At 44.9% G+C, this 13,121-nt stretch overlaps 1 protein-coding gene across 6 annotated transcripts in view; it reads right to left on the bottom strand.

Moving 5' to 3' along the window:
* ZFAND6 (zinc finger AN1-type containing 6) overlaps window positions 1–11,351 on the bottom strand; it is a 34,742-nt gene extending 23,391 nt beyond the window's left edge. The window contains exons 1-3 of one of the 6 annotated variants that reach the window (XM_032122562.1): window positions 11,255–11,351; window positions 9,662–9,704; window positions 8,480–8,570 (exon numbers count right to left, since the gene is read on the bottom strand). Coding sequence is in view for 1 of the 6 variants with exons in the window: in XM_032122560.1 (XP_031978451.1) it covers window positions 4,336–4,337 (2 nt within the window). In the remaining 5 variants the exon portion in view is untranslated. The other 5 variants (XM_032122561.1, XM_032122564.1, XM_032122565.1 and 2 more) reach the window with 5 other exon arrangements.
* Window positions 11,352–13,121: the final 1,770 nt, after the last annotated feature.

The following is a 13,121-nucleotide window of genomic DNA, read 5'->3' on the forward strand; positions in this document are numbered from 1 at the left end:
TGCGTCCAATTTAGGTACAAAATGCTCCATTTTTGCCTGAAGAATCAGTGGTTCTCTTGCCCCAAACATCACTTAAAACTTTACATAGAAAATATCTGCCTTCCTCATGCAATATTCTGCTTTCATCAGTGTAATTACATTCCACGGCACACACACGAAAGTTGTCCAGCCTCCTATCTTTTTTCAGGCTGATGGTGAAAACTTCAGGCCTTAATAAAAAACCCCATGCAATGCAAAATGTTTCAACGAGCCCAAACACCTCACTTCCATCTCACAAATACCTCTCTTAAGCTCCCATTCCAATTTGATTATTAAGTTTATATTTGTCTCCCTAATCCTTCAGATAGGTAAAGATGCATTAGCATCATGAATTACAGGACACACTGGTGCACTGCTGTCTTAAACCCTGGGCTAGTTAAACTGCTGGGGTGGCTGCCAGGGCCTGCCAAGCCAGCCACACTGTTTATAGTTTAGTTCTCCAGATACAGGATTATTACATTTCAGACTGACAAATACCATATCCTGAAGGTTAGACTCCTGTGACACAAATACATCCTGGCAGGGCAGAACAGCTGAGCCAGGGTGGTCTTCAGCACAGTCTGAGCTCCTGCAAGATTGCTGAAGCATTAAGTTAAAGGAACAACTGTGAGTTTATAAAACTGCTGCTTAAAAATCAGCTTTTTTTAGGAAATACTCAAACGAGTGCGTTCATTTGTCTAAGTAATACTCAAAATACTGTCTTAAGTTGATCTAAATGGAGCAGAAGATGGATCAGGTTAGGATTTAACTCAGTTTCTCTCTTAATGCATAATTTAATAGCCAAAAAAGTTACTTTTCAAATGAAAAAAAGCCTCAGTTTCTTTCAAAAACTGGAGAATGAGCAAAAAAAACCCAACATGATTGAGAAGAAACAGTTTTTGCACTGTCAAAGCTTTGTTTTAGCTAATCTCTGTTTAGCTCAAAAGCCCTATAAACACACTTGGAAGGAGGGATCTGTTAAAAATATATCACCCCACCCCTCCAATTAAGGGCTGAAGCTTATGACACATCTGAGAGATCCAACAAGAACAGGGAAGACAATGTTCCTGATACTTCTAAAGGTAAAAAAAAAAAAAAAACAAAGCAGGTTTAAAAATCCCAAACATGTTTCATGCCTCTGTTAAATGGATTTTAAACCAAGAACAGATCCCAACTATTTTTATTCCTTTGTAGGTCATGTGTAATTAACTGCTTATTTTCACAAAACCTTATTACAGTGTAAATACCACTGGGCAGATGATCCACCCCACCCAGAGCGAGCTCCACACCACAGGAGGATACACAACTATCTCCTGAGGAGCCCTTGTATCTGCAGGAGAGGGCTGGTCCTCGGCACCAATCTGCCCTGCAACAGCACCCTAGTGCTGATCACACCTCCTCAGCTCACCCCTTTCCTAGAAACTGCAAGAAAACCAGTTAGAGGCCAAACCTCACAGCTAAAACCATGGGCAGGTGTTCGTTTTTGGGTATCACTGACATGTTCTAGGATGACATTATTCTTCTCCAGCCTCCCTTCTGCCTTGGGCACAGGGCAATTAGCAGAAATGATCACTAAACCACTTGGGAAACAGGGGGGGAAAGAGAAGAGGAAAAGAGCCAGTTGGGTTGGCTCCAGCCACCAGTTCAGAACAGTTTGAGCCAGCCTAGTTGACTTTGCCTGCAGTGCTCACAGAACCCACTCTGCAGGGAGCAGGCAGGAGGCCCTGCGTGTGGCAGAGAGGGCCCAACAAGCAGCAGGGGGGGGATCCAAAGCCCCAGGCCCTGTTTTCAGGGTGAACTTCTGCCCTAACTAAGGCGCAGGGGTATTTTACAGAGATAAGCTCATGGCAGGGACAAGTAGCCTAAACAGAACCAGAGTGCAGGGTCATCCTCCCAGCTCATGCTTGGCCGCCCACCTCACAACACTGGGCAGTGCCACCAGCAGACTGTAGGGCACAGATGTCCTTTGTCTCAAAGAGGGGAGATAAAATTTGGTCCTGCATTTTGTACACACGGTTACTGTGGATTTGAAGAATCTCTTATTCGCATCAGAGATGTATATTCCATTCTGGCACAAGAAGCAGACACATAAATCCCACAGCAAACAACACATTCACAGTGTTTAAGATCTGCAGATGGAGCATGTGCAGGAGAAGGTTTTATGAACAAGAAATGCTGGAACAACCAATCGTCATGCAAGGACAACACGGGTCCTGCCAGCAACGGCTTTGAATGCAGGCAAGAAACATTTGCTGTAGCCTGAATACAGAAGTTGTACAGCTGTGCCAGCAAAGTGGTATGTTTATCCTTTAGGGCAGATTTGCTTTCTACAAACAGCCTGCATTAGAACTGTATACATGTGGCAAGAGAGTTGAGCATTTCACTCCTGTGTTGAATAAATCAGGAAAACTGGTCCCAGATAATACATCTTTCCTAACTAAGTTGGGGGGCAGAGGGGGCCCAAGAAACACGGCTGCTCAGTGATCAAGCTGCACGAACCAAGTTGCCTCACGTATTCAGCTTTTATCTTGTTCAAAGCAAAACCAGCTTTTGGCTAAATGTAATATTTAATAGCACACAAATACTTCAGTTGGCTGCCTTTAGTTTCAGCAACTCTAATACACATACTCCCAAGTTTAGAGGAATTCCACCTAACTCTACTATTCTTCTTGCCCTCACCTCATACACCTGATCTAGTCACTTAGTCTTAGGCCTAGCATCACATGGAAGTTAAGAAATTAATATCCAGGTATTTAAACACTTACATATCCTGGTCTTAAACCCAGTACAGGAAACCTATCTCAACTGTCAGCTAAAAGACCATATACAGTCACTGCCCATTATAAAAAAGTATTTCCAGTATTTAAGTACAATGCAGGACATCTAAAACATGCCATGAGCAGATAAAGACAACAAGAACAATTAGTAATTCAGACCTACAAGCCACTGGCCCATGGCAAGACACCAGTGTGTCAATAGATAGATAGACAGATATATGAATGCAATCTATACCCAGCATTTTGGGAGAAAACAGCGTGGCTCAATGTAAAACTGAAAGAGTGAGCTATACTTTCAAAATAACACTTGTTTACATTTGGTAAAGGTCTAAGCCATTGCTTTCCACGGTCATTTGAAAGACTGTTGCTCAATTTTTCACATCCATTCTTCTATCACCATGACTAATCATACAAAACCCATCCAGCTTCTTAGACTCAACAAGTATCAGGGACATGAGTATTTCTTTCCAATTCCCAGGAGCAGCTGTGTATCAACCCAAGTGATTTTATAAAAAACAGGAAATATTTAGGGAAGTAAGAAAATAGATTTCCCAATCTGAAAGCCTTGTTCTATATGCGGCCTCATCTAATATAGAAAGGGTGAAAATTAAAAGAAAGTCTTCATTCTCATTAGAACCCCTCTGTTTCCTGCCTCACCACTTCCTGCTCTCCTCCCTCTCACCCTATCCCATGCCACCCATGGCAATTCATACTTTTCCTGTTCCTGAAACCCTTTCAGATGCACAAAGTGTCACTAAAAATACTATATATGATATAACTGGTACAGAAACTGAAAATAATCTTTCCTCAAATAAAACGCCTGCTATCATTAGGCAATACAGGTTTCCAAAGAGACTCAGACCAATTCCAAAGCAAAAAAAATCCCCCCCCCCTTTTATTTCCCTTGGCTGGAAGGGTAATAGCTGCAACAGAGAGCAGTAATACTTAATTTTTCCTGCCCGTGTTTGTAATCAGAGCTCTGACAGACCCAGACACCCTACAAAACTGATTAAAATTGAGAACAATTGCCATGTTTTACATAGTTTTTACATATCTTTGTTCTAAATGCTAAAGACCTGCGAGACATTCTTCTCATCAAGAACAAACACACAGACAACAGCACAGCAGCCTTCAGTGATACAACAAAGGACAATTTAAGACAAATGACTTGGAGCAAATGCTATCACTGAATAATCCCACAGCAGCTGTCATAATTAGTTACCTCCAATCTCATCAGAATCAGGGAAGTTAGAGTTAAAATCGAGCTCTCTTCCTGTAACATTGTGTAACTCCAAAACAGCAGCATTATCCTCGCTATTTCAGAATTAACATTTCTCCGTAAGACAATGTGGAACCGCTCGATTCTTCCACATCAGAACACCCGGTGAAAGCCGAGAGATGACAAAAGAAACTCGGTCAAGTTTGAGCCTCTCAGCACCTTATTTCCTGTCTAAAGAGCCCTTTTGTTCTGCTTCCCTGCATAAATGTTAATATCCTGCCATCATTAGAGAGCGAAACGACGAAGGAAAGCCCCACGCACATGAACTCCACTGCCCCGGAGGGCGGAACGACGCCACACGACGCGATTAGAACGGCAAAATTCCTACCAACACGATCTCCACAATTTTCTGTTCGCTTCACCCCAGATTAACTTCACTTGGAGCTGCACTTCGGCGCAACCTACCCTGGGCACGGGGCCCGCCCTCCCGCTCCTATTGGCCGAGGCGGCGGAGGCCGGCCCCGCCGGCCGGGCCGCGCCCGCTGATTGGCGGAGCGGCCTGTCCGTCACGTAAAGAACTTTTCCTTGCTAGCAGGTTAGGCTGGGCGGGCTCGGGCACCCCGGGCGCGCGCTCTTAAAGGGACCGTGCCCCGCTCCCGCCGTGACAAACCCGAGCCGCGGGCGGGCGCACCCCGGGACTGATGCCCGGGACGGACCCCGGTCCCCGCGGGGCGCCCACCGCTCCCGGCACCTCGCTCCCGGCCGGGGGGTCGGGGGTGGAAGAGAGGATAACACCCGAGCAGGCTGGGAACGCTTCTCCCGCGGCAATTACACAACTGCCGCTTGCTCCACTTACGGGATAAAATTAGCTGTGGGTTTGGAGCCCATCCGCGCTTTAAGGGTGACTGGAATTACCCTGGGAGGCCGAGCACACTATACAAATTAGTAACCCCGGCTAAAAATACATCGGGTCGCCGGTTCCAAAGACTTCCACCCATTTAAAGCATGAGTCAGCAGGAGCTCCGCAGGAAGTGACTGTCTCCATCCCACAAGGTACCACGGTTTCTGCCAGAAACTTTTTGTGCTTATTCAGGCTTCACTTGACTGAACAAATTTGCAAGATCCTGGGCACGTTATGACAACAGCGTTTCTCATGGCACAGCTTCCTCTCAGCACTACACAAAATCCTGTCCCTTTAGATTAAAAGTGCTTCTTTTTCCTTTGTGCAAACATAGATGTGGTTCCCTACCCATCTATCCAGTGACAGGATGAGTAAAAACAAAACAAGGCTTAATACGTATTTCACAAGTGTAGATATGACACCTGGTTCAAGACGAACCTTGCCCCATTCCTATCAAGCAACACAGGGAAGATCCAAAACACAGTCAGTGTTCCCTCCTGCACCCACAAGTATCATCATAGTTACACAAGACTTATCTGGGTAGCATGGTTGCCTTACATAAAATATTTTCATGTGTTTAGTGTAAAATCACTAAAAATACTAAGCTAGAGGAAGATAAAGCACTTGCCAGCACAAGCACATTTGGGTTGTTTTTGTTGTGTGCGAAGGCAGAGAGGAAAATCTTGTTTCTGGTTCTTGCCACCTTTCCTCTCCCAATGCTGGAGCTGCCTGCCTTCCCTTACTTCACCCACCACCAACACCACAAAATGGGGATATTTTAACTTCCCTAATACAGATTAATAAAGTCCAAGGCAGTCCAGCACACTGTTTCACTGCAAATACCATGCAATGCCGGAAAATATTTACAGCTAAGTACTCCCTTGAGCTGTGATACACCAAAAAGAGCATAAAAAACACCTTCAGGAAGGACATTTACTTCTGCTAAAATGATGAAGTAGCACATTTTGTGTTACCTATTTTAGAGCAACCTATCGTGCCACAAACCCAAGTAGGACTGAAAAGCAGCAATCGGTTGTAAATGGATATGTATGAAACACTACAAGAACAGAATTAACAATGTTCACATAACTTCCCCCAAAATACCTATATAAGCTGAAAGAACCTTAATCCTTGCATCTGAATTCAGTGCCCTGAGAGAGCCAGCACTGCTGGAAGCTGATTTGGGGTCCCCTGAGGATAACTCATACTCGCATGACACTTTTTTTGACCAACCTTTATCTAAGCAATCAAAACCAAGAACACAGTTCACACAAACAAAACAGACCAGTAAAGTGTCCCTCAAGTATCTCAGTAACCAATCTTGGAACGCTTCAATTTAGAGCACATTAACTTTAGGCCCATAAAAACAGCAGCACAAGTCACAAATCATATCAACCAAACTGCCAAGTGCTAGAAGACACGACAACCCTGAAGTCAGCATTGTTGTTAGGGTACTTTAAAAAAAGAGAGGAAAAAAACCCAAACCAAACATACTACTCCAAAAGCCTCCAGCTCTCTTTGCTACCACAGCAGTCCCACCTCCTTGTAACAGCAATGAAAAATAATTTTTATCATCAAACATCCCACACTTCAGATCATGCTTCTGTCACACAGGCAACTAGCAGCTCTTATCACTACAAGTTTCATCCCTTTTCCTCCCCACCTCTTCCCCCACAAGCCCTGCAGTCTGGCCAACTCCTGAAACCCAGCTCTGGTGCTCATCAGCCCCTTCCACCTGCCTTGAGTGTCTGAGCTGGCAGAAGTTTGGCCAGCCTCTGATAAGCAAGAGTATGGCTTACCCAGAGCAGAAGGGAGATGGCAAAGCAAACTCTCCTCTGCTCAGCACAGGCCTCCCAGATTTGCTTACCTCATTTAAAACCAAAACACAAACACACAACAAAACTGTCGTATTAAGAAAGCCCCAGGAGTACTTTGTTATCCTCACAAAAGTGAAGATCCCCACATCATTGTGAAGTGGATTCATGGTTGACACTAGGTCACTGAACTAGAAATCATGGGTAAAACACATCTGTATCTAAATGCTGGGAATCCATGCATTAAAAAATTGCTATTCATTATCCCATGCTGAAGGAAATGTAATGAAAGTAGACATTAGAAAGCCTTATTTTTAGCCTCAGTTTCTGCAAAAAGCCATCTATTTTCCCTCTAAACACACGTACACTGGAAAAATGGCACAGGCACATTTTAAGGTTCAGGCTCAAGTTAAGCCTTTGCTACTCTTCAATATCTGTAGCAATGCAGAAAAAATGAAAATAGAAGATTGCAGCTACAAGACCCCTAAGCAGAGAAGCTTTCACAGCAGTGTTAAAAAAAAAAAAATCACTTTGCTGCCACCCAACTTTTCATTTGGACAGTAAGAGAGCACCTAACTCTCATTTGACTACTGTAATCATGGAACAGCTAAAAGGCCATTTGTCCTGTAATCTTACACATGCAGAAGACAGCAAGTTTGGAAGACTTCACAGCTCAAGAGATCAAGGAACAGAGCCTTTCATCTTTAAGTTGCCCGTTCAACAGAGACAAGAATAGCAGTGATCAAAAGCTACATGTGATGGCTGTTCAAGGATTAGATGAAGAGATGGTTACTCAACGTCCAGATCCCAACAGATCAGTGTGAACCACAAGAGCTTTCTTCACTATTTTGCACCTGGTTTTCAGTCCTGAATCCATTATACCTCCTGGATTCTGTACATGTTAATAAGTAGCAAAGAAACTGATCTGCTGCATACACACACTGAACAGGCACTGGAGAAAAGGACTTCACCCTCTGGTTGTCAATTATGTCTGCACTACAGCATGTGCTGAATTGTTTATTTATTATTATTATAGTTCTGAATTTTAGCTTTTCTTATTACTAGAGACAGCTTTCAAAGCAGTGTTTAGCTTCCCGGCACCCTCAGATGCTGTAATCCTGTTTATAAACAGTAGTTCTCAAACTTGCTGTGTATTTTTGAAAATGTATCAATTTTAAAAGCACATAGCATAGGAATTTCAGAACTTCGGCATCTGAGAAATGACTCTGAGACAACATTATTAAATTTTTTATCAAACCTAAAAGAACCATTAACTTAATGAGGGCCATGACTACATAAAGGCAGTGGAAAAAAAATTCCCTATGTGAAGAAACAAACATTCCTTTTCATATTATGCATTCTTCAATACATCGGTGTGCAGTCTCTGCAAAGTCTGCTAGCAATAGCTCCTTTCCAGCCTGACTATAGTTTTGAAAGTGTGCAAGAGTACCTGGAATTTCCAGGCTGGATAAGCAAGATGAAAACAAGTTCAGAGTGTATGTTGACTGAAGGTCCCCAGAGCATGGGTTCATTGTCCTGTTTCAAACACTACCTAAAACAATCTTCTACACAAACCCAACAATGCACAGTTCATAGCTCTTAGTAGCACATTACTTCCCAAGAACGAAATTGCTGATGAAAAGCCAAGATCTTAGAAACCTAGCAGGAAACTTATCCTTAGCTGTAACTAAGGAGGCCCCTACACACAAAGAATTCAACTTGCTATTCCAGGAGTTTGAAGAGAACATACCAGACTGATGAGTTTTCAGTAGTCTCGAACTTCTGAGATTCCTCTTGCTGTTTTCAATCCCAGATGTACTACTGCACTAAAATAATCAGATCTGGAAATAACAAAGAGGTGCACATGGTAAATACAGAGAGGTCTGCTGCGCTGTCTGGACAGCAGCACAGATACACCAGACACACACATTTCCCTGGATGTTTTAGCAGTTATCTTCAAACCACCCAAAGCTTAGCTGGTCTGATATATTATTAAAGTTCCAGAATGTTGAATCCCAACTCTTTCTATACAGGGAATAAACCCTTAACAGAATCATCTGTCCCTGCCCCATAAGGCTGGACATCCCTAAGAGGTCTCAGTCTCTCAGCAGCTGCCACATTGGTTTGCTTTGGGGTGGTTGGGGTTTTCTGGGGGTGTGTGATTTGGCTGGGTGTTTTTTGGTTGGTTTTTTTTAAATCAGAACATGGAATTGCATCTTGTACAGCTGCACGACCGAGGTCTCTGGTGACAAAGGGCCACATCACTTGCTTCAGCCAAAGTCCTTGAAAAAGGATCTAGACATTTTAAAAGACACTTCCTTGATATCAGGTATCTCTTGGGTGGAGCAAAAATAAGTACACTGAATTCAAAGGAAACTGTAGTATAGTCCAAGTGCATTTATTTGTAATCTATAATAATCTTTGTAGGTCAAATCACATATCTTGAATGCAAGTCATAGCTCATTCAGTATTAAAAAAAAAGGCTGCATAGCAATTAACTGCCAAGAAAATGGAGCCAGAAGTTTGTACACTTCCAATTCTCTCAGAAATCACACTGATTAATATAGCTGTTACAAAACGACACACTTTCACAGAAACAGGGATTACCTTTATCTGTAACCATAGCAACTTTTCAGTAGTTTGTGTTAATGCTACTCTCCCTCTTGATAACTTGCCACTATCTCTTTCAAGCTATTTGTGTAAGGTTTTGAATGTGCCATCTGAGACCACGAAGTATCAAGAAGTTGAAATATAAACTTACATTCTTCAATCACACTCCTGTAAGTATACTATGTCATATACAATGTTGTTAATTTTTGCCATAAATTCATGATTAGTCAAGAAGTAAAACAGTAACAGATTAAAATAAATTTAACATGATTCACAGGTTTTTAAGACAAGCATTTTAAGAAGTATTCTATGAAATACATACAGGAGACAGTTTCTCCAGTAGTGAAGAGTATCTTCTCCCCTATCTGCAAAGTAATAAACCCAATTACGCCACTGACATGTCAGAGACTTTGTTATTCAGTATAAGGAATAAAAGTCTTCCCAATATACATTTATTTTGACCTGAACAAACACAAGACAGATCAGAAAAGAGCTAGTCCCCTTGTTCTAAGTTAGGTGATAATAAAGAACAGGTGTAGGTACCTCAGCACTACAAAAACAAATCAGATAAAATTCAAAGAGTAAAGCTGTAAAAGTTAGAGGACAGACGAGAAAGAGACAAAGGAAGGAATTGACATATTTACTTCCTCAATTGTTGACTTACCATCATCCACAGCTCAGAAGAGGATTAGCACTCTGTACAAAAAATTACTTGACACAAGACAAACAAAACCATTTGCTTGTAAGTAAGAGGAAGAAGAGAATAATTTCTTCTTTTTTTTTTCCCCTTGAAGTTCACAGGGCAGCTTACCAAGCTGTACCCTTCTCTTTTCAGGGTAGAGTTTGGCACAGTTAAGATGTGAGCACAGAACCTTAGAAGAGTGAAAGAAACTCGGCACGCTCTTTGCTCCCTGTAGCTCTTATGCAATGACACCTATTATAGGACAAGCCTGGACAAACACTCCGGGAATGGACTTCAGAACACAACGGTGCACTTGAAGTCAATCCATGCAGGGGGTGAAGTAACTACCACGGCTTTGCTGAATGCCTCCACATTACATCAGCACATATGGTGGAAGCTTCTGTATTTCGTTGTTGCTGCTGTTGTTATTAGCACTAAGATAACTGCCCTTTTTATTTTCTAAGGTTACCCAATCCTAACATCCTGTGGAAACACGAGTGGATGTTCACACCCCTTATCTATCACTCCAGGCTTTTGGCAAAGCCTAGGAGGTAAGATGGGTTAAATCTCACAGGGTTCCTGGGCCAACACCAAAACAACAACAATAACTTTCAGAAAGCAAAACGCGAAAGTACGACAAACGGCGTTAGCGTTAACCCTTGGTTTAACCAGAAGAATGGCACAACACAGACTGCATGCTGATTCCCGAGCACCCCTGTCCCCACACCAGCCAAACCCGCCGCACTGGGCTCACCCGGGGGGCAGCGGGGCCCGGACCGCAGCGGGGGAACCCTCGGGCCCACAGGGCACCGCCGCCGGGTCCAGCCGCTCCCAAAACCCCCGCGGTCCGCGCGGAGGACGCGGGGCCGGCCGGCGCAGCGCTGGCGGCGGGCCGGCTCTGCCTCTCCCTTCCACCCAAGGACACGAGTACAAACACCTCTGCCCCGGGATGGCTCCTGCGCACGCAGCCGCCCGCCGGGGGTGGGGAGAGAAAGACGGAACCACCAAAAAAGGCAGAGAAAGAGCCGCGGGCCCCGCGCCCGCGTCGCCCCGCAGCCCCTCGCCCGCAGGGTGCGGGGGTCAGGGGTACGAAGGGGGGACCTTCCCCACAGCCCCTCCACCGCTCCCGGGGGCCGGTGGGCGGGCGAACCGCCGTCCCCCCGCCCCGCCGCGGGTGCGGAGTCGCTGCCGCAGCCCCGGCCCGGCCGCCCCGGCCCCACCGCGCTCCCTCACCTGCGCCGGGCCCGCCGCGCCCGCCGGCCCCGCTCGCTCCTCACCAAACTTTTTTTACCCCTTTCTCCGTGTTTCGTTGCCCTCAGAGTGACGCGGGCGGGCGCTGATTGGCGGAGCCCGGGAAGGGAGGCCGCAGGGAGCGGGAGGCGGCGCTACGGCCCGCGAGTAATTATTACACGGCGACGGCGGCGACGTGAACCACCGAATGCTATTTAAAGGGACAGCGGCCCGCCCCATGCGCCCCCCCACCCGCAGGGGTGACGTGAGGCGAACGCGGCGGCGGGAGGGCGAGCCGGCGGCAGCTGCTGGGGACGGTGGTGTCCGCCCTCCTGCCCCACAAATAAATTTATTTTGCTGTAAATACTGACCGTGAAGGAGAGGGTGTCTCCGAGCGGGGTCGCCTGGGGGGCTCAGGGCGCTGTGTGAGGTCAGTGCCTCACAGCCCCCTCGCCTTCTGTGCCCTGTGGGAAGGCAGCGATGGGCTTAGAGTCTCTTGTTATCTATAATGTCACCTGCTTGTTTCTGTTTTCTTTGCTCTGTGTGGGGCTCTGAGGCAATCCACTACAGCTTCTTCACATGCACAGCATTTCCACCTCACACCCGATATATATGTATACATATACTTTTTTTTTTATATATATATATACACTCTCCCCACTCGTCACAGCCAGTTGTAGCCCATACCATGCAGGGAGGTTTTAAAGGTGAGCTTTAAGGATGATGAGTGACTTGATGGCTTGGAGCAGATAGGAAGGGAGTACAGGATTCCAGGGAGATGAAAGAAACCAAATAAAAGCAGAATTTTGTCTGTGGATAGGGGAGAGGAGCAGGCCAAGACTGAGGAACTGCCAGGAGGTGAGTGGAGTTTGCAGAGAGTTTTAGAGGAAGGAAGGAAAAGTGTGCAGTTGTGAAGCCTGAGAAGCTGAGGCTGGGTAAAACAAGTTTCCATTTCATACAATCACAGAATATACTGAGCTGGAATGGACCCATCAGGATCATTGATTTCCTAGGGGTACTGTGAAGAGATTTAAAATTTGGGGTCTTGCAAGCAGACACATAAAGATTTCAGCAAAGATAAAGTCCAAGCAGAGACTTGCCAGGAGTTTGCTATCATCCACATTGAGAGCTGAGTAGGTAGATCCACAAACCTGGAAAAAACACTTAATGGGAAGAAAACACCTAGTTTGTTTGTTTGTTTGTTTTGAATATCTGAGCTTGGATCAACACTAGAAAATGCTGGTGCAACCAGCATGGAAGTGCTAGCATAGTTTTACAGCTATTTTGGTAGAGATTATTCAGTCTTGGCTGTCTTTGCTGATGCAATAGGTTTTCCAAATGCCAGGCTGCATGAGCAGAAGATGACCTGCACTGCATGTGGGTATCACAGCATTCACCACAACATTATTTGGAGCACTTTCATGGTCTTGGCAGTAATCATACGGAGCTGTGAGGAGTGATGATCACATTCCTCCCAGCCTCTCCATGATCACCTTTTGTTAATTTGATTTTTTTAAACCTCAAATTCCCTCTGCTTGTTCTCAGACTGCTTTCTTTGTGTCAAGTTTCATCTCATCATTGGAAATATAAATGCAGAATAGCAGGGCACAACATCCTTAGTGTTTAGGAAAAGGCCAATTGATTGTTCTGCAGTTGTGAGCGACCAGCACAACAGCTGGCAGAACAGCAGCGTAAATACAAGAGAAATGCAAACAGAGAACAAGGCGGACACCTCCTGCCAGGAGTTACTGACCAGCAACACATGGTGCAACAAATGTTAAGTTGTGGCATCAGATGTCAAGGGGGAGCAGCAGAATGTTCAAATGTGATCTTACTTAAGTTGTGGATGACGCTCATCAGTTCTCATGTG

Source organism: Corvus moneduloides, chromosome 13 (assembly GCF_009650955.1).
Source record: "Corvus moneduloides isolate bCorMon1 chromosome 13, bCorMon1.pri, whole genome shotgun sequence".
Classification (NCBI taxonomy): Eukaryota; Metazoa; Chordata; class Aves; order Passeriformes; family Corvidae; genus Corvus; species Corvus moneduloides.